This window comes from Diabrotica virgifera, chromosome 9 (assembly GCF_917563875.1).
Source record: "Diabrotica virgifera virgifera chromosome 9, PGI_DIABVI_V3a".
Taxonomy (NCBI): domain Eukaryota; kingdom Metazoa; phylum Arthropoda; class Insecta; order Coleoptera; family Chrysomelidae; genus Diabrotica; species Diabrotica virgifera.
In genome coordinates this window covers 216,316,652-216,339,986 of record NC_065451.1, presented here as the reverse complement: position 1 = coordinate 216,339,986, position 23,335 = coordinate 216,316,652, and the positions used below count along the sequence as shown (strand labels likewise).

The window sequence follows — 23,335 nt, the reverse complement described above, 5'->3', positions numbered from 1 at the left end:
TTTTTTACCTTTCCTGCCTCTACTACTTGCTGTATCAATTTTTTTCTTGCTCTGCCTTTTTTTCTTTTTACGATGTTCTTTGCTTCGTGGACTTTTCTTGTAATTCTGTTGGGTTGCACCCTCATCAGGTGACCATACCAGTTCATTGGTCTCTTTGCTTAATGTATCCCATTTTGTCTTTACAACTATCTTTCTTAGGTGTCTCATCTCTATTGCATTTATACTGTTCTGTTTTTCCCGAATTGTCCAGTTTTGACTTGCATAGAGTACTGTCGGCGATATGACTATTGTGTTGTACAGGGTGTCCCGAAAAGATTGGTCATAAATTATACCACAGATTCTGGGGTCAAAAATAAGTTGATTGAACCTCACTTACCTATATACAATAGTGCACACAAAAAAAGTTACAGCCCTTTGAAGTTACAAAATAAAAATCGATTTTTTTTCATATATCGAAAACTCTCAGAAATTTTTTATTGAAAATGGACATGTTGCATTTTTATGGCAGCAACATTTAAAAAAAAATTTAAGTAAAATTTTTGCACCCCATAAAAATTTTATGGGGGTTTTGTTCCCTTAAACCCCCCAAACTTCTGTGTACGTTCCAATTAAATTATTATTGTGGCACCATTAGTTAAACACATTATTTTTAAAACTTTTTTGCCTCTTATTTCTATTTCGATAAGCCAGTGTTTATCGAGATATTTTGAATATTTGTCGAATCCACCACATATTTGTATGTACAGTGGAACCTTGATAACTCGGATTAATCGGGACCGCGGCCGATCCGAGTTATCGAAAATCCGGGTTAGCCGGAGAGCATGGTAAAAATTAATAAAATACGGTATACTTATAGACAAAGTCCCTTATAAGCAAAATAATATGAAATATATATGCAGTTACCTATGGTTGTATAGAGTTTAGTATAGACAATATAGTATATTAATTTCTAGGTAAAAAAACTCAGTCAGTTTGGTTGTGTCAATAATTTCGTCTGGTCTGCTTATGTAATTTAAGAACAGTGACTCTTTCATTGTTTAAAAGACCATTGTTTAAAAAACAATTTTTTAAAAGACAGTTGAAAATAAATAAAGGAATAACAGGTGCCTGTTGTTTGCGATAATGAATGTATGAATGTCGCTCTGCCGCAGTGTGCATGAGTCATTTTACTATCATATAGTTCAAATTACACAGATACCCATTATCTCTCAAATAATATATTATGATTATATTATGTTTTATCAATGAAATTCGATATTTTTAAGACATTACAGAAGCGGCTGCAGATAAAATGTTTTAACATAATACATACATTTTTATTGTTGAAATGTTTGTCCGATGAAAATCGGTCCGGGTTAGCCGGACTTCCGGGTTATCGGGGGCCGACTTATCGAGGTTCCACTGTATATGGTTAAGTACGATTATAGAGACCTGTTAATAATCTGAAAATTTATTTATAATTTACATTTTTAGGTAGGTATATTTTGAAAAAGAAGCTACATCTCGATAAAAGGTGACTTATGAAAACAAGACTAGGAGGCAAAAGTTTTAAAAACACTGTGTTTAACTAATGGTACCACAATAATAGTTTAATTGGAACGTACACAAATATTTGGGGGGTTTAAAGGAACAAAACCCCCATAAAATTTTTACGTAAATATATTGAAAAAGAAGCCGCATCTCAATAAAAACTGGTTTATAGAAAAAATACTAAGAGGCAAAAAAGTTTTAAAAACGTTGTGTTTAACTAATGGTACCACAATAATGAATTAATTGGAACGTACACAAAAGTTTGGGGGGGTTTAAGGGAACAAAATCCCCAAAAATTTTTATGGGGTGGACAAATTTCACTATCATTTTGTTGTAAGATGTTTCTGCCATAAGAATAATACATGTCCATTTTCAATAAAAAATCTCTCAATAGTTTTCGATATATTGAAAAAAATCGATTTTCATTTTGTAACTTCAAAGGGCTGTAACTTTTTTTATGAGCATATTTGTACTAAGGTAAGTTAGGTTCAATCGAACTATTTTTGGCCCCAGAATGTGTGGTATAATTTATGACCAATCTTTTCGGGACACCCTGTATATTTTTATCCTTGTCTCTCGTGTATAACTTGTTTGATTTCTTTGATCTATTTGTTATTTGCCAGTCTATTATTCCATCATTAGTAAATATACTTCCCAAGTATTCGTAAGTTGTAACTGTATTTCCAATTCTGAGTTTTTCTATGTTATCTTTATTTCATTATTTAGATTCTTCAGGTCTTCGCCTTATCTTCTTTACTGCTGATTATCATTATCTTAATTTTTTCCATTTTTAGTTCTTCTGCAATATATCCATTAGTTTCTGCCTTTTTTCTCGGAATCTGCTATTAGTACTATGTCGTCATCATACATTAAGGACTCTATTGTTACCGATTGTAATCTATGGTATCCTATTATTGTCTGTAGTTGGTTGGTTCTTACTCTAGTATTTCTTATCAACTCGTTCATTACTATTATGAATGGCAAAGAGCTGAGATTATGTCCTTGTTTAATACCTCTCTTCCAATTAAATTCTTCTGATCTTTCCCCTGTTATTTGTACTCTTATTTTTACCACTTTTTAAGTATTTTCTATAATTTTTATCAATGTATTTGCTACATTTATTTTCCTCAAGCATTCCCTATAATTTGTCTTTCTAGTGTGTCAAATGCTGCTCTTAGGTCTATGAATGCTAATACTAGTTTCCACCTCGTGCTTCTTTCTTTGCTTTTGCTTTAAACGTAATGTTTCTTTCTATTAGGTTCCTAATGATATACATGTTGTCATCTGTCTGTCTTCCTGGTCTAAATGCTGCTTGTTCTTCTCCCAATCCCATTTCTACTTTTTGTCTTAGTCTCTTCTCTATTACTTTCGTATATATTTTAAAGCATACCGATGAGAGAGCTATGCTCTATATAGGCCAGGAACCGAAGCTTTTCACCTCGCAATTTTTACAGAATGGATCGATTTGCTTGAAATTTTGAGAATAAGTAGAGGATAGTCCAAGGAACAAAATCTATATGATTCCGAAAGGCGCTTTTACCATGGGGGTGGTTTCCACCCTTTATTAGACTTTAATCACAAAAGTTGATAAAAACATTCATTCTAAGCAAAAAATGTTCTATACATTCTTTTGATAAAATTAATAGTTTTCGATTTATTCGTTATCGAAAGTGTTAGTTTTGTATAGAAAAATCAATGTTTTTCGATATTACAATTCACTAAATTTTTGCCGTAGAAAAATTGTTTTCAAACCAAGTTGTTGGGAATTAACCTACAGTTTTATAACCAAACATTTTTTCGTATCTCTGATGCTAATCTTTCTATTCTGAAGAAAATGGCATTTCTTACCAAACTACAAAAATTCGTTATTCGCTTTTAGCTCCAGTTTTTTAAAAACTAATCATTCTAAGCCAGTCAAACTTCTAGAATCTATTAACAATATATAAATAAATAAGAACTAATAAGGCCAATGACCAAAAACACCGCCAACTGACATTATTATGCTTCCAATTTAATTTCTCCTTTTTTTTTTTCAAAAAATATATTGATTTTTTAACCGTAACATTTTTATTTTTTATATCAGAAAGTTCGGTAACAAAATAATTTTGTAGGCTTTTACAAGATCTATAAGCTTATTGATATTAAATCTTTTTAAAATCCTCAGTCGCAAAAAGAAGTGACTTTGAAAGGGTTTTTGCATGTTATTACAAGTTTTAATTGTAAATAGCTCACTCAATTTTTACCGTAGAAAAAATTTTTGCAAACAGGTTCTTGGGAATTAAATAAGCTACAATTTCACATTGAAACATTTTTTCGTATCTCTGATGCTAATTTTGCTATTCTGAGGAAGAGGCCATTTTTTTTCAAACTACAAAAATTCGTTATTCACTTTTAACTCCATTTTTTTAAAAACTAATCATTCTAAGCCGGTCAAACTTCTAGAATATATTAATAACACATAAGTTAAAAAGATCAAATAAGGTTAATGACTAATTTTAATTAGGGTGGTGATTAGGGGGTTGCTTGCAATCACTTTTTCGCTGAAAAGAAATGGGGACTGACATTCTTTTCATTATAAGTCACTTAATTTTTGAGATAGAGACTTTTTTTATTTCTGGTGATAGACATTTTTAAGTATTTTAAATTAGTTTGTACAACTAGTCCTCGAAAAATGCATAGTTTTCCCGTCTTTTGACTTTGAAACTACAATATTTAGCATTTGACGAAGAAGAGCCAACATATAATAAAGTATAGCTCGATTACTATTGGTCCAAAAGGAAATTTAAAAAACGGTTTTGTTTATTTTTTCAAAAGGTACATTTTTGTTAAGAAAAGTTGTTTTGATAAAACGAAAACTTTTGGAGTTATTAGCAGAAAACTTATTAAAAGCATTGATTTTTTCGATATAAAACTAACACTTTCGATAGCAAATAAATCGAAAACTATTAATTTTATCAAAAAAATGTATAGAACGTTTTTTGCTTAGAATGAACGTTTTTACCAACTTTTGCGATTAAACTATAATAAAAAATTTCCACCGCCGAGATGGGGTGGAAACCACCCCCATGGTAAAAGCGCCTTTCGGCATGATATAGATTTTGATCCTTGTAGTATCCACTACTTATTCTCAAATTTTCAAGCAAATCGATCCATTCTGTAAAAATTGCGAGGTTTTGTCCTATTTTAAGCTTCATTACTTGGACTAATAGTTATCACAGTATTGTTGTTGTTTTTTAATTTTATTTATTTTGCTGTCACCGAATGCATAATAAATTGTTCTGGAAATTATATTTTATCAGTTAAACTTTGCAAAAAATGTATTCCAATAGTTTTATTCCAAAAATATGTTGTTTTAGCATAAATATACACTTTAATCAACATATATAATCAACAGGTTTTTCCCTTTTACGACTGACAATAGTATAAAAAGTGAAACATATTATTGTTTGCTAACAAAATCAATCGACAAACATAACAGAATTATCACAAAAAGAGTCAAAATGACTCAATTGACCATAACTTGTTTATTTTTGAGTGTATTCGCAGTTCTTTTGCTACCAAGTTCTGGTAAGATGTTTTATGTTTACAAATTATTTTATTTTTATTTACATTTACGACAATTTATAACGTTCTACGACATTTTTCGATGCCCAGTCGCCATCTATGTCTATATCTGCGCCCATGCGTCTTCATCTGAGTTGCTGTCTCTTACCTATCTACACTTTCTCTCGAGAGCTTCTTCTTGAGCTTCCACGTTATCTGCATCCTGGTAGTACAAAATTTAAGTTTCTTTGGTAGACTATCTTCTGTCACCCTCTGTACATGTTGTTATCAGTCATTGGCGTCCTCTGTCATGTTGATAGTCATTGGTGATAATATATGCTGTGTCTCGATGTATATTCTTTATTATTTTCCAGCCTTTAGTGCTTCTTCTACCTCCTACGTTTTATCTTACGTCCATCTTTTGCTTCTTCTACCTCCTACGTATTTATCTTGTTGCAATTCTTATTAGCTATTAACTAAAAAAACTGTCTATAATGGAAAGGCTTTTGGCATGAACTAGCAAGATTGTGAAAATTTCAAGAAGATGTGCTTAAACTGAAGATATTCTCTTCTTTTGCTCTTTAATTCGTCCAATTTTGAATATAGGCTGTCCCCAGTTTCTTCCATTCGCTTCTGTTTCCAGCATGTTCCTCCCATCTTTCTAATGTCATCTCCCCATCTCATCTGGGGTCGTCCTCTTGCTCTCTTTTCTGTCCATGATCGGCTTTATGACCTGCGATATTCAATTTTAGCCTGGCTATACGTTGTCCTGCGTCTTTGATTTTGTTGTATTTACTAACTACTTTATCCGGTTGTATTGCTGTTTGACTTTTAATTTTACTCCTAACATTGCTCTTTCCATGGCTCTTTGTGTCTTCATTATTATATCCATGTTTGCTTTGGCCAAAGTCCAAGTTAGTGAGAATGCACTCGACAAACACTCTTGTTTTTAAGTATTGTTGTATTTTTTATTCTTTAAGACCCATTTTAATTTTGAGAAAAATTTCAAGAAGATATTCTCTAATAATTATTAATTCGCGATGGAACCAGATCGCTTTCGTTGAAGTTGATCAAAACACGTCCTAATAAATTTATTCTTATATACTTCTTCATCTTCAATGCAAACATTGACTGTTATGCTTTCACAAGAGTTGATCTGAACTGTTTATAATCGGTGTCTATTAATGGAGTTATGTTTGAATCCTCTTTTTTGGTTCCGAAGAAAAGATGAGTGTGAACTCTTTCCAATCTGTGTGGAGGCAAGAATCTATCACCAGATTTCTCCAAACTTGCTCTTTGTTTACCAATTTTATCTAGATTATCACTTTATATAGATCCTTTTGCTCTTGTATTAGATCTATGAACTAGATTTACTAACTACTTTATCCGGTTGTATTGCTGTTTGTCTTTTAATTTTACTCCTAACATTGCTCTCTCCATGGCTCTTTATTGTGTCTTCATTATTATATCCATGTTTGCTTTGGCCAAGGTCCAAGTTTGGCATGCGTATGTGAGAATTAATTATGGAGTATGCACTCGACAAACACTCTTGTTTTTAAGCATTGTTGTATTTTTTATTCTTTAAGATCCATTTTGATTTTGAGACAAATTTCAAGAAGATATTCTCTAATAATTATTAATTCGCGATGGAACCAGATAGCTTTCGTTGAAGTTGATCAAAACACGTCCTAATAAATTTATTCTTATATACTTCTTCATCTTCAATGCAAACTTTGACTGTTATGCTTTCACAAGAGTTGATCTGAACTGTTTATAATCGGTGCCGAAGAAAAGATGAGTGTGGGCTCTTTCCAATCTGTGTGGAGGCAAGAATCTATCTCTAGATTTCTCCAAACTTGCTCTTTGTTTACCAATTTTTATCTAGATTATCACTTTATATAGATAATTTTGCTCTTGTATTAAATCTGTGAACTAGTTTTTGAAAGCTATCTAGTCCAGAGGAATAAGATTTTTCTCGTGATACATCCCCCTCCAGGCCGAAACCAAATTTTTTGAGTAGTATTAACATCTATAATAATAACCTATATGTTTCCTGCAGCCGATTTTGATGATATACATAGTTATAAACAAATGAAGATCAAAAAACGGTAAATTTTCGCTTTTTTCATCTATTACCAAAAAGTTAGCATTTTAAACCAATCTGAGAGTAAGAAACTCATAAATCGTATAAGAATCTTCAATATGGCGTTTGCTGAATATGTCTATCCTTATTGGTTGCTTAGAAAATTGCAAAATAATTCATAAATTTTGAGTTTTTATAAATATTCATAACTTATGTAAAAAATTAACTTAGAACCTTCTTATTAAACGGAATGCTGAAACTTCTTGTTCTTAAATTATATTTTAAATTTCAAAGCAATTGGTCAAATAGTTTAGAAGTTATTTAATTTGTTAAAGAAGAACATTTATACTATTAACTTAATTAAAAAAATGACAAAAAGTAATTTTAAACAGTGTAATAGTATATTACATACCTAGCGGGAAAGTACTCTATTTCAGCCGAGCGGCAAGGTAGTTTACCGAGGTGCGAAGCACCGAGGTAAACTACAGACGCGAGGCTAGAATGAGTTTCCGCGAGGTTTGTATACTATTTTACTCACAATCGGTTAGTAGTTTATGGATTTCTAATACTCACAATCTACCAATAAATAATAATTTCGTTTCAAATATCTGTATCCATTTTCATTATGCGATAAGATGAATTATTTTAAGTAACCTGTGAGATCGTTGCTAGGTAACAAAACAAGTTTGTTGAATCTGACATTTAGGCGATACACGACGCCATTAATTGTACATATAATCAAATTGTGTTTATTTTACAAAAATGTCTGATAGTGAATTTGAATGTACGCCACCAGAAATATAACAATGTTATAAAAATATGGATATAAAAATGTTAACAGGTTTACAGGACATTGTTTTAGACGTACTTCAGCAACATTATTAGCAAATACAGGTGGAGACATCCTACAGTTGAAAAAGTTGGGGGGTTGGAAATCCAACACCGTATCAGAGGGATATGTGGAGAATTCATTACATGGACAAATAAAAATTGCTAATATGTTGTCTCATGTAGAAAATCCAGAAACGTCGGCGTCATCATCTATTTCTGAAACTCATAATTTTGAGCAACACGGTCTTACTTTAACCGTTAATAGTAATCATAATTCCAATGTAACTATTAATATTTATAATTCCAAATAGTTTTCTTTTTGTTATTGTTTCTTAATTAAATAAATGTTGAGTGGATTCTATTCTTTCTAAACCATCTTTTAATCAAAAATGACATTGACATTTGCAGGTAGAAAAGCGACATATGCTAGCCGGGAAAATACTTTCCCGGCTAGCTGGGAAAGTAAAGTAAGTAATAAGTCGCTTCCTGATTACTTCAAAGGTTAGAAATCCATAAATTACTAACCGATTGTGAGTAAAATTATTTTGCATGTCGACTTTTTGCTTACTTATAAACGATAAGAATAACTTTAACCGTTACCCGTAGAAAAATTATTTTTTCATATTTAGAAATACTGAATTTTTATACACATTTAGAAAGAAAAACAAAATTGTCCTAGGACAATTAGGGACGAAGTTAGCTCCCCCTCCTTTTTTTTAATTCACATGTTCTTGCAAAATAATTTTGCAATATTTAGAATTATTTTTATTTACACTATTATTTAATAGTGTAAATCTTCTTCTTTCATAAACTATCCAAAGTATTACTGTAACTTCATCATGTTCGGACTTGATGATAAACAAATTCAATAACTTTTAAACTATTTGACCAATTGCTTTGAAATTTAGGGTATGATTTAAGCACCAGAAGTCTCAGCATTCCGTGTAATAAGAAGGTTCTAAGTTATGTTTTACATAAGTTATGAATATTTATAAAAACTCAAAATTTATGACTTATTTGGCAATTTTCTAAGCAACAAATAAGGATAGACATATTCAGCGAACGCCATATTGAAGTTTTTTATACGATTTATGAGTTTCTTACTCTCAAATTTGTTTAAAATGCTTAACTTTTTGGTAATAGACGAAAAAAGTGAAAATTTACCGTTTTTCGATCTTCATTTGTTTATAACTATGTATATCATCAAAATCTGCTGCAGGAAACATATAGGTTATTAATATACACACTGGGCCAAAATTAACCGGCCACCTTAAAAATGGGTCATTTTTGATGTCTTAGCTATATCTCCTAAACCTGTTGTACGATTTAAGTAATTTTTTTAATATGTTATAACATTATTCCTTGACAATATCGTTATAATAATATTGTTTCTAAACAGGTAAATGTTCATTGTATACCGGGTGTACGAATCAAACTAAGTTTTTTCTTTAAAGTTTGCATCGCCCTGTGGAATATTCTACAGCATTAATAAAATATTGAAATTAAAACCTAACTATAGCCTCATGCTTTCTCAACATTTTGTTTTTTGATTAATTCGCTTATGTTGAATAATAAAAAAGTTAGGTGCTTTAACAACTAGACATGTTTTTTTTATCAATACAGGGTGTTTTTAAAAAATTTTGGCAAAGTTTAAGGGGTAATTCTGCATGAAAAAATAATGACCATTTGCTTTATAAACATATGTCCGCAAATGCTTCGTTTCCGAGATACGGGATGTTGATTTTTTTCTTACAAACTGACGATTTATTTATTGCTTCAAAACCGGTTGAGATATGCAAATACAATTTAGTGGGTTTTAAGACGTATTTATTGCACAATTTTTGGGATAAAATTAAGCATTTAATATTTACCATTGGCGCGCATACGGGTAATATGATGGCTGATATTACCCGTATGCGCGCCAATGGTGAATATTAAATTCTTAATTGTATGTTAAAAAATATGCAATAACTACGTCATAAAACCCACCAAATTGCATTTGCATATCTCAACCGGTTTTAAAGCAATAAATAAATCGTCAGTTTTTCAGAGAAAGGGCCTAGCCGGGTAAGATGGTGAAAAGTGCCCCCAACTCGATTTAAATTCCATATAGGCCACTTTTTAGCACATATAGAGGAACTCACTTTCTGAAATTTTTAGCCCCCTAGGTGGTCACGTGACCCCCTAGAGCCTAATTAGGCTTTTTAGGTTTTTATTTTTTATCTCAGCCGAATTAAGAACTAGCCAAAAACTTTATTTAAAAAGTTGTAAGTTTTAAAAAGATCTATATGAAAATTTTTTTTGAAGTTATACTTCTTTACCGGCGGTAGAGGGTGATTTTTTTATATGTTAAAACCTATCAGCCCGGCGCATGCGCATTATAACTTTGTTCTGATTGGATGTTCAAATGACATGTCAAAAATTATCCGATATGGCAGCTGTGGTTTGGAGATAAAGGTAAAGGTAAACAAATGTATAATATATTAGTTTTATTGTTGTGAGGACAGAAACAAAAAAGTTTATAATATTGTAGTGACTTTTAAATAGTTTTTAAAAGCAACAGGTACGTAATAATTGTTAATGTATCATGGGTATAAACCTACCTATTTGATCTGCCAAAATACCTAGTATGTAATACTTTTATTTATATAATTTGATTACCATCAAAATTTCTATCAATATTCACCTAATATATTGTTTTTTTACTCTATGTTTTGTTGTATTTTTTCAATTCTAAATCATTTCAATTCAAAATTAAAATAATTTGATCAATTTTCAAAATATCAAAATATCACAAGTTTAATCCGTTTAGTTAGTCGATCTTCGTAAATAATGACACATAGTGTCCATGGCTAAGCGGAGAAGGCGAATGAATTCCAATACCAACCGCTCTTATTAGCGCTGGTTCGAGTCCCAATAGAAACTTTCTTTTTTGTTTTTTTTAATACATTTTATGATTGTAAGTATATTTATTATATAATTGTATTTTCAGAAAATACGTATTTAGTTAAAAAAATTTTCGACAATTAATGTTCAGACATCATTTGTGGCTTGTTTAATGTGTTTGTGTGTGTTTTATTCTTTTATTATTTTAATTTTTGGCACTGTTCTAATAAAAATGTTTGAGAAGTAGTAAATATAAATTAGTTTAATATTTAAACAAAATATAAATAAAAAGTATATTAATTTCGTTTAAATCATATAATAGAAGTATAACTTCTTACGTGCGTACAAAGTACACACACATTCTTTTTTTTTTTTTTATTTTTTGGCGGGAAATTCGTATTTTTAAAACAATTTTAAACTTTTAAATAACTCTGAAAACAAAACTAAGACACTCGTTTTTACGAAAATCAATTATAACTTGTATTTTTGCACAATCTTTCACCCTGAATTTTTTCAGATTTTTAAAATTGGTGAAACGTACCTTTAAAAATAAAAAACCGCATTTTTTCGGTTTTTTTTTCGGTTTTTGATACAATTTTATACATATTTTTCAAAAAAGGTAACACCGTCACTAGAATAGATAAAAAACTGAAAAATAATTGGGGTTTGCTTTATAAAATTTTTTTGTAACGCCATCCATTTTCAAGATACAGGGCGTTGAAGAATACAAAATTTTACACATTTTTTACGATTTTGCTGAAACTACTGGCAACATTGTAATAAAACTTGGCGGGTTTTAAGAGGTAGTTATTGTGCATCTTTTGACATACAATTAAGGATTTGATATTCATCATTGGCGCGCATGGGGGTAATGGTCTGAACTTTTTAAAGAATAAAGATAGTACGCCACTGACATATTTTAAATTAACAATCGTTTTTGAATTCCTCGTTCAATTTGTGACAAAAAATCTATCTTCTTATTTTTTCATACGACGCACCATTTTTATTCAAAAAATAAAAGATCTCAATCCTTATAAAGCATTCAAACTTCTAGTAGTTTCTACATCTATAGTTGATTTTTTAACCAAGAGGAGTAAACTAAAAACACAGATTCACACCCAAGAAAGTTACTAGAAAAGTCACCAAATTCATCTTCTTTTTTCGTTGATCATATCAGCTTTCGATGATAATCCATACATATTATATTATACTAACACATCGCTAAAGAGTTCTAAAAACAAACGTTTTTATATAAAAGTAGACTAAAAACCTAAAAATTAAAGGAATAATGCAGAAAACACAAAAAATCGCCGATATACTTAATTAACCTATAAAATGACAGAAGTGCCAAAATTTGATAAATGTCATTAGTGTCAAAATTTATTAACAGTGGAGTAAACTTGCCTGCGGTTGGACCAATTAGAAACAAGCATTACGGCGCGGTAAATTTGAATCACTCCTCTTGGTTAAAAAACAAACAATAGTAGTTTCTACATCTCGTACATAATACATAAACTCATACATCTATTATAAAAATTAATTCGAATACTTTGGAAGCGTTAAGATATTTTATTTTTTGCAACAAAACGGCGCGTCGTATGAAAAAATGGGAAGATAAATTTTTTGTCACAAATGGAACGAGGAATTCAAAAATGATTGTTAATTTGAAATATGTCAGTGGTGTACCATCTTTTTTTCTTTAAAAAGTTCAGACCATTACCCGTATGCGCGCCAATGATGAATATAAAATTCTTAATTGTATGTCAAAAAATGCACAATAACTACCTCTTAAAACCTGCCAAATTTTATTGCAATGTTGCCAGTAGTTTCGGCAAAATCGTAAAAAATGTGTAAAATTTTGTTTTCTTCAACGCCCTGCATCTTGAAAATGGATGGCGTTACAAAAAAATTTTATTAAGCAAACCCCAATTATTTTTCATTTTTTTACCTATTCTAGTGACGGTGTTACCTTTTTTGAAAAGTATGTGTAAAATTGTACCAAAAAACGAAAAAAAAACCGAAAAAATGCGGTTTTTTATTTTTAAAGGTACGTTTCACCAATTTTAAAAATCTGAAAAGATTGTGCAAAAATACACATTATAATTGATTTTCGTAAAAACGAGTGTCTTAGTTTTTTTTTCAGTTATTTAAAAGTTTAAAATTGTTCCAAAAAATCGAATTTCCCCCCAAAAAATAATTTTTTTTTCATATAGATCTTTTTGAAACTTACAACTTTTTTAAATAAAGTTTTTGGCTAGCTCTTGACGCGGCTGAGATAAAAAATAAAAACATAAAAAGCCTAATTAGGCTCTAGGGGGGTCACGTGACCACCTAGGGGGCTAAAAATTTCAGAAAGTGAGTTCCTCTATATGTGCTAAAAAATGACCTATATGGAATTTAAATTGAGTTGGGGGAACTTTTCACCATCTTACCCGGCTAGGCCCTTTCAACACCCCCTATCTCGGAAACGAAGGATTTGCGGACATAAGTTTATAAAGCAAACTGCCATTATTTTTTCATGCAGAATTACCCCTTAAACTTTGCCAAATTTTTTTAAAAACACCCTGTATTGATAAAAATCATGCCTACTTGTTAAAGCACCTAAATTTTTTATTATCCAACATAAGCAAATGATTCAAAAAACAGAATGTTAAGAAAACATGAGGCTATAGTTAGGTTTTAATTTCAATATTTTATAAATGCTAGAATATTCCACAGGGTGCAAACTTTAAGAAAAAAACACAGGTTGACTCGTACACCCGGTATACAACGAAAATTTACATGTTTAGCAACAATATTATTATAAAGATATTGTCAAGGAATAAGGCTATAACGTATTAAAAAAAATCACTTAAATCGGACAACACGTTTAGGAGATATGACATCAAAAATGACCTATTTTTAAGGTGGCCGGTTAATTTTGGCCCAGAGTGTAGATGTCCATACTATTCAAAAAATTTGGTTTCGGCCTGGAGGGTGTTGTGTTACCAACAGGATATTTTTTTCCTTATTTTTCTGAACTAATCTTCATTTTGAGCTATCAATATTGCGTCGTCTGCGTAACAGAGAATTTTTAATTTCGTTTCCCATTCTCTATATTCTTCGTTAATTGACGATCTTTATGACTCGTACAAAATTGCACCTAATGAACTAAACTCTTGTTCTTAATGTTTATTTCTCCATTTGTAGGAGAGTCTCCACCTCCACATGAACATAAAGGATGCAGACCTTGTTGCCCTGTTCCCACCTGTCAAGACAGACATCCTCCGCCGTGTAATGTATTCTGTTCTATATGTATACCAGAATATTTATGTGATGATGGGTATATAAGGGATACAAAGAGTGGAAAATGTGTACGTCCTGAAGATTGTCCATAAAAATGATTGGAAATATGACGTTGTTTATATCAATAAACTATTGAAGTAATTTGTTTTTTTATTGAATCCTTAATCCTAATTAAACCAAACTGCTCTACCAAACTGTTATATTTTGCATTCGTCTGTTTATCATCGTCATCATTCCTCAACCTCTTGCATCCACTGTTGGATGTAGGTCTCCTCCATATTCTTTTTTTGTTCTCTATCTTGTCTCCATTCTGTATCCAATTTTCCACTGTTTTTCTCAAGTCATCCATCCTTCTTTTTGGTGGTCCACTTCGGTGTCTTTCATCTTCTCTAGATCCCCACTCTATGAGTCTTTTGGTCCACCTATTATCATTTAAACGTGCCACATTTAATTTTTACTTTTGGCTTAACAATAAATATTAGTGAATATACTAGAATAACAACTAGATCAGCAACTTGTTTAGATAACATCTTAACAAACATAGACAGTGGGATAGTTGGTTGTGGAATTGTGGACCCATGTATCTCTGATCATCTTGCTCAATTTATTAACTTAAAAATAAAATCTGAAAAAAATCATAGTGCAAATATATACACAAGACGTATAACGAGTAATGGCATACTGAAGTTAAAACATTCGTTAAAAAACGTTGACTGGCCTTTAGCTGTTTCTCTCAAAACAGCAACAGAATTAGCTCAATTTATTACTGAAATGTATCAAAAGTTAACTGAAATCAATTTTCCATTAAAAAATTGCGAACTCATAATAAAGCTCCAATTTATTGGTTTGATAATGAATTAAAACTTATGCGAGAAAATCTTTCCACAGTCAAGGTAATTGCTGACGTTCAAACGATTATAGTGAATAAGTATAAAAAGTTTAAGAAGCATTATAGATCAACAATATCATTAAAGAAAAAACTATATTATGGGTATTTCTTTTCAAACTCTGAAAATATATATCGTGACTGTTGGAGTTATAAACTACCACAGAAAAAAAGTTCAAAATAAAAAAGTTGGTCCTAGTACGATCTCATCAAACGATTTCAATAATTACTTTACATCAGTAGCTAAAAATATTAGAGGTTCTTTTAGTTCTACAAATGAAAATGTAGCTATAGATATTTTGAAAGATGTACACTCTCCTTGCCACTCTTTATTTTTACTACCTGTTACTGATATTGAAATCAGAAATGCTTTGCGTGGCTTGAAAAATTCACATTGCACAGATTTTTATTTCTTAAACAAAAAATAATTGTTGAAACTATTGATATTGTTATTGACAAATTAATTTTACTTTATAATAATTGCCTTACTGAGGGAATTTTCACAGATGTATTAACAGTAAGAAAAGTGTTACCACTATTCAAAAAGGGGTCTTTAGATGAAATTGGAAATTATCGTCCCATCTCTATCATTCCCATTTTCGGTAAAATTTTTGAAAGCATTCTTAATACTCGTTTGATAGAATATCTAGATAAACACAAAATACTTCACTGTAATCAATATGGCTTTAGAAAAAAGTGCAACACTACACAAGCTATACAGAAAATTGTGAGAGATATAGTTGACGGCTTGGAGGAAGGTCATTTCGTGTCTTTGACATTGTGTGATTTTTCTTAATAATAGCTATTCTGATTTCAACACGGTCGAATACGGGGTTCCTCAAGGTTCAATATACTAGGACCCACTTTGTTTCTTATTTATCTGAACGATCTATTTCACTACACTTTTCTTATAAAATGTGTGTGCTTTGCAGATGATACCACTCTCATAAATACTGAGATTAATCAACATAATTTTAAAATTAAAATAGATAGTGATACTCAGAAAGCAAAAAACTGGTTTTTGCATAATGGTCTGAAACTAAATGAAGACAAAAATCAGAATTTGATGTTTAGTTCTGATCGGAACTATGTACCTATGTCTTAGGAAATAGTGTTAAACTCTTAGTAATTTTCCTAGATGATAATTTGGACTGGAGTGCTCATACAGACTACTTAAGTTCTAAACGTGCTACAACTAAATTTTTGATACGCAACTTAGCTTTTATTATCCCTAAAAGTTCCCTTAAAATGATCTACTTTGCACTGTTCCATAGCCATTTAAAGTACGGAATAACTGTTTGGGGTGGCTCTTGTCACGCAGACAGAATTTTTAAATTACAAAAGAAAGTAGTGAGGACTTGCAGGAGCAGAGTATAAGGAACACTGTAAACCTTCATTTCAGAAGTTAGGTATTATGTCATTACCTTCACTCTATATATATAAGACGCTGATTGAAATTAATTCCAACAGAAGTAAGTTTAACATAAACTCCAACTTCCATGATCACCATACAAGATCGAGAGATGCTATTAGAGCACAACGTTTTAGGTTGACAAAAAGTATAAAAAACTCGACTGATCTTAGTTTGTACAATTTTTTGCCAGATGAAGTAAAGTCTTCATTTACAGTCGTTTAAAAATAAAATAAAATCACACTTTTTAAAACATTGTTTTTACACAAAGACAGAGTACTTAGGTAGGTACCGCTTTTATATAATAGTATTAGTTTGGTCAGGGTTTTTTTTGCCGATTATTATGATTATAATCATGTTTTTATGTTTATTTCATGTCTTTACGTTTTTACATAGTGTGTTAAATTGTTTAAATTTGTTAGTACCTGTTTGTACATCCCTTCATTATCATTCATAATATATAACTTTTAAATTTTGTCAAAATTTTGTAATGTACGTATTCGTTTGACTTGTCAATATGATTAAATAAATTCTATTCTATTCATGTCCAACCCATCTCTATTTGGCTTGTGCAATTTTTTGACATCTGTCACTTTGGTTCTCTCTCTAACTATCCTATTTGGTACCATAATATATCTTCTTGTTCTTCTCAACATTGCTCTTTCCATTTTTTCTTTGGGTTATCCTCAATTTATTTGCAGAATGTTTAGTCAAAATTATGGTTTCGGAACCATATCTTATTACCGGCAGTATGCATTGGTTGTAAACTTTTTTCTTCAATCAAATCGGTAGCGTTCTTTTCAGAATATGTTACATCTCGTCAAATACTGACCATCCCAAGTCTAGACGACGCTGGATCTCACAAGTTTGATTGTCTTTTCCTATTCTAATTTCATGCCCTAAATAGATACAGCTAAAAACCGGATGTACTTACTGCCCACCTACTCTCATAACATCACATAGAACTAAATTGGTCATGAATTTTGTTTTTTGAAAGATTATGTTCAGACCTACTTGTTATATTGCCTGTTTTAGTTTTAGTTCTTCCATCATTTTGTGAGCTTCATTTAAACTCTCGACTATAATGACAATGTCATCTGCAAAGCGCAAGTAGTTCAGATATTCACCATCAATATTTATTCCTCTTTTATCGCAATCCAGTTTATTAAACACCTATTCCAGAGCTGCAGTTCCCTGTCTAATTCTGTTTTGAACTTTTGTACAACACATGTATTTCATGTCCCCCTTTCTTTTCAACTGCACATTTCCGTATACCAGTGCTGGGTGACTGAGTGTTAGACAATTAGAAAAGAAAATATAATGTCGAGATATAGAAATGAGAATACCCAGTATACAGAATCTTCCAGTGTAAAGTTCCTGAAAGGAGCAGGGTTGGTAAGCCCGGACGAGATTGAAGAAAGTTAAAGGATTTCATCATCATCAACTGTATGTCTACAATATGTTATTGGTCTTGGACTGTCCCCAAATCAATTTCCATTGCTTCTTTTACTTGGTTCTCCAATTTCGCATCTCTAATCTTTAAGGTTTTCTTATACTTAGTCTATAGAGTTTAAAGGGTAAGACAGAAGAAAGAAGATCCAGGGAATTCAATTAAAGTATAGCTTACGCTTTTGCGTATAACCATTTTCTGAGGTAGATTGGTCTTATTTCCCCCTGTTTTGGTAGTCTCCTATTCTGCGTTCCGCAGTCACTTTGCAGTGTGGGCAGCATATCCCAATATAAAACTTATGGAACCTTGCAGCTCAGTGTTGCCGGTTTTAAGAAGACGAACTTAAAAGTCCGTCTAAATAGAATATTCCAGAAGTCCAAAACATCTTGATTTGAAAATCTGTGGGTTTCATTATTTTTAAATAATTCATAGATAGGTACCATGAAAGATATATATACGATATTAAAGATATATCATTTGAATATTAATTATAATTAGCCTGTGATTAATATTATATTTAATAGTTATTTATGATATAAGTGTTAAAAGTACAATTTTAAGGCACGCATGTGAAAGTTTGCAGAATGAGCGAACCTCATTCTGCAATTCACATGAGTGCCTTAAAAATGTACTTTTAACACGTGTACTTTGTACGCACGTAAGAAGTTATATTTCTATTATATGATTTCAACGAAAAAAATATACTTTCAACAGGTTATTTGTAAAGATTAAACTAATTTTTACTTACTACTTTCCAAAAATTTTTATGAAAACAATACTAAAAATAAAAAAAGTTAGATAAGACACGGATTCGAACCAGGGACCTCTCGATCTAAGGTCGAATGCGCTACCACCGAGCTAAACTCCCTTTGCTTTGACAGCTTACAAGATTTCTCATAAATACTGACAAATTTAATAGACCAAGTGAGGTATAAAAATACTTTAAAATTTATTTAATATAAATATTAATATCTCTTGGCAACACTGTTCTTCATAAGAGTCTGTACTGAAAGGTGACCGTGGAACGCAGTATAGTACTTTTCCATACTTCTGGATTTTCTCTTTCTGAGTCTTGAGTTTCTTATTTTTATTTATGATTGAATAAATGTATTTCTTCCATATTTTGATAATCTGTTCTATTCCGAGGCAATAATCATCATCATCAAGACTTTTCATTCCGGATGGGATGTTTGTCGCTCTTAATTAAAGTTTTCTGAATCGCTTATTGCGTTGAATCACTCCGCCTTCTTCTTGTACGTTGTCAAAGTTTTTTCTATGACTTAGTTTCGTTACAATTTTCTTCCATTCATTTCAATATGTGTATAGTTCCCTTCAGTTTATCACTTTTAGGATTTTCATAGAGATAGATAGGGAAAGATACTTGACGGAACTGTTTAAAGGAAAGGAAAATTATAATCAAAACAATAACCTACCTGAATTAAGATACGAAATAGAAATCAGTTTTCAGAAAGTGGAGATAGCCATAGATTCACTCAAGAGCGGAAAGTCACCAGGACCAGACGGAATAACCAACGGGCTTCTAAAATACGGAGGAGAAAGTATAACCCGAGAGATGACAAAACTTATACAAAAACTAATCTTGCACTGCAATATACCAGACACATGGAGAAACACCATAATGATGCCAATGTTCAAGAAAGGAGACAAAGACCCCAACCATTATAGAGGTATAAATCTACTGAACACACTTCAGCTAACCACAAAAGTCCTAACCAACAAAATCAATAAACTAACAACTTTATCAGATGAACAGCAAGGATTCAGATCCGGAAGATCCTGCGTAGACGCCATATTTGTACTGAGACAAATCACAGAAAAGGTCATTGAGTACAATAAACCAGCATATCTATGTTTTATAGACCTGACAAAGGCTTTCGATCGCATCCAAGTCGAAGACGTCTTACATTTACTGTATAGAAGAAACATACCATTCAATATTATACAAACCATCGAAAACATCTATTTTCATAATCGAATACAGGCAAAGATAAATGAAAAACTAACGCAGTTTATACCAGTATAAAGCGGAGTCAGACAAGGTGACTCATTAAGCCCACTGCACTTTAATATAACAATGGACGAAATAATAGAAGCAGTATGTAAAGGTCATGGTTACAGAATGGGGAACAAAGCAATCCAAATATTATGTTATGCAGACGACGCTGCAATAATCGCCGAGGCAGAAGACGATTTCCAAAGATTAACACACATCTTCAATACAACAGCCAAGAAATACAATATAATATCAGCAGAAAAAACCAAATGTATGACATCTAAATACCCACTACGATGTAAAATCGAAATTGATGGGAAAATAATACAGCAGGAAGCAAGATTTAGATATCTGGGAATAGATATAACCAGTTACGGAGATGTTGAAGAGAAAGTACAACAACAAAGCTTAAAAGCAAGTAAAGCGGCGGGATCTCTTTATGACACAATCTGGAAGACCAAACACCTATGACAAGACACAAAAGCAAGAATCTATAAAGCAGCAATTAGACCTATATTGACATACACGGCGGATAATACAAGACCTGACACATCTAAAACGAGACGACTACTAGAAACAACAGAGATGAAAATACTCCGACAAATATCAGGGAAGAGTCTGTTGGAGAGAAGCGAAAACATAAGAAGATCATGCAATGCAAACACATCAGTAGAATTGTAGAGGATAGGATAGTACGAATAGAGTCAGCAAATGGTCGAAGAAGTATTGGCAGACCAAGAAAAAGATGGTGCGATAACTTAAATAATTTAGGAGGCTAATATTGAACAAGAAACAGGCTTTAAACTTTAAAGCCTACATACAAGAATGAAGAAGAAGGATTTTGATATCTCTCATGACCTGGTCCTCCCATCTTTCTCTGGGTCTTCCCCTTGGTCATTAAGTTTCTTACTTCCATCTAGTGATCATCTTAATCATTAGGTCGTTTTTCCTTCTCTCTATGTGTCCCAACCATCTCAGCATCTACGACTTAATGAATATATGTTCTTGCTTCTTACTATATCTTCTTGCTTCATTATGTCTCTTAGTTCCTGATTTATTCTTCTTCTCATTTCTCCATTTTCCATTCTTCGGGCCCAAGATCCGTCTGAGGATTTTCCTATCGAATATTCTTAATTTTTCTTCATCTTTTTTTGCAAGGCAATAATAAAATTTGAAAATATGGAAGTACAGTAGAACCCCGATTATACGTGTGCGGATTATACGGGCTGCGGATTATCCGTGCTATGATTTTCTATTACTTAAATTGCATTTTTGAGGTTTTATCAAAATAGCGTCACTGTAAATCACTCGACGGAAACTCTATACGCGGAGAGGGAGACTCATAATGAAAGATTTATTTTTTCTGTTGTCTTTTTATGGTAGGGCTATATGTATGGATATACGTATTACAATAAGAAATAAATGTTCGGATTATCCGTGCCAATGTCCGGTCCCGAGGAGCACGGATAATCGGGGTTCTACTGTAAATAAATTGCTGGTGTGGGAACGTAAAATCCTTCGACTAATATAATATGACCCTTATTAGTTCTGTTTTATTGTTGTGTATTTTTTAAGCTTTATTCTCCATTTGTAGGTGCTTCCAACCCTCCCCACGAACATGAAGGATGCAAGCCTTGTTGTCCTGTTTCCACCTGTCAAGTGAGAGTGCCTCCACCCTGTAGTAAATTATGTAATAATGACTTATGTATTCATGCATCTTTATGTGATACAGGGTACATAAGAGATACTAAGAGTGGAAGATGTGTACTTCCTGAAGATTGTCCATAAATTACCGAGAAATATGAAGTTATACCTACTTTATACCTACAAAATAAATATACTTTTAAAAAAATTAAATGGTTTTTATTCACTGTTTCAGTACCTTAACCTACGTTTTCATTTTTGTACCATCTAGTGCAGCGTTTCCCAACCGGTGGGTCGCGGCGAATTTCAGATGGGTCGCGGTGTGGCTCTTAAGGCCGCGTCCCACCATCAAATAATTTGATCAAACTGGTTTGAGCAAACTGAAAGTGACAGTTAGTGACGTCACATCTTGAGTGTTCATTGTGGATAATAATGAAAAATTTTAATTTTAAATAAAGTACAAACAAGTTAGACAACTCAATATAAAAAATTTGATCAAACTAGACTGATAGTGAGAGCACATATTTTTAGAATTTCAAAAAAACTGTAATTGTGACGTCACTTTGACGTACTTCCGGAGTTTGCTCAAACTGTTTGATCAAATTATTTGATGGTGAGACGCGGCCTTTACAGTAGCTGAGTAGCATACAGTGACCGTATTCCTTATTTTCATGGGTGGGCGATGGGTCGCCAATATGAAAAATCATCAGAAGGTGGGTCGCCAGACATAAAAGGTTGGGAACCACTGATCTAGTGATACCAGAATTGCTTGTTCTAGGGTTTCTAAGGGTTTTCTACGGCTATCTTCTTCAAATTCCCAAAATGACGAAGACACGCATAGAAAAATAACGTTCAGTGTGAAAATACGAAAACAAACAGCTGTCATCTTTATTATTTAATAGTTCTTGATATAAATACAATATTCCTATAATTAAATAAATTTCAAAGAAACCTAACAGTACATATCTAGTTCAACCATAAAAATTGGCAGGAAGTATGCGAAATGATACATTCATTGGGTGCCACTATAGTATGCGGTCTACCGTCGCGTTTATCCTTTAGCTTGCTGTCTACCTGTGCAGCTAAACAGCACTATAATCTTTCCTCAGAAGGATTTGACCACAATAATAAGAACCACTTGTAGGCAAAATGTTATTGCTAAGTAGTAATAAACATTTTCAGGAATATACCATAAACTTATTTCTTTACTGTTATACAAATAACACCATAAGCTTCTTGGTTAGGGTGCCTGCATGACTTTTGCTAGAAAAATTGACTGCCTTTCTCTCTTAAATTAAGTCCTACTAAATATACTGTATCGGTACACCGCACACTATAATAGAGCTATTGCACAGGTAGACCGTATCCTCGGGGTAGATCGCATAATATAGTAGCATCCTTTCATTATTATAAACTGACGGTGACGCATCAGATGTATGTCAAAATTTCATTTAATGTCTATACACTTGCAGTATTGCCAGTTGTACAAATTTGTCCAGAAATGTCTGCAAATTGAACTAATGGTGGTCGTGAATAGAAAGTCCGACAGAAAGTCATTTCTAAATACTTTGGTGATACATATGACACATCATCGGCAAAACACCGGATTGCAGCACGATGTGGAAATAACCCTTCTCTTATTCATGAAGAAAAATGACTACAAGGAGACACAAGGACAGAATAATCGATGATTGACAAAATGGACGATTGATGCAGATTCTCAGAAACTAAAGTTGTGACGAGAAGATCAGAGGGAAATACACTACGAACAT

The 23,335-nt window shown here is 32.1% G+C and overlaps 1 protein-coding gene across 2 annotated transcripts; it reads left to right on the top strand.

Moving 5' to 3' along the window:
• Positions 1–4,934: 4,934 nt before the first annotated feature.
• Positions 4,935–21,776, top strand: LOC126891639 (uncharacterized). 2 transcript variants are annotated; one of them, XM_050660864.1, is made up of 2 exons: positions 4,935–5,097; positions 14,063–14,299. In XM_050660864.1, exons 1-2 carry the CDS (start codon positions 5,031–5,033, stop codon positions 14,248–14,250), a joined length of 255 nt encoding a protein of 84 aa, XP_050516821.1. In that variant the 5' UTR covers positions 4,935–5,030; the 3' UTR covers positions 14,251–14,299. The 2 variants fall into 2 exon arrangements, with proteins under 2 accessions (XP_050516821.1, XP_050516820.1); XM_050660863.1 differs by lacking the exon at positions 14,063–14,299 and adding an exon at positions 21,514–21,776 and having other exon boundaries at positions 4,941–5,097.
• Positions 21,777–23,335: the final 1,559 nt, after the last annotated feature.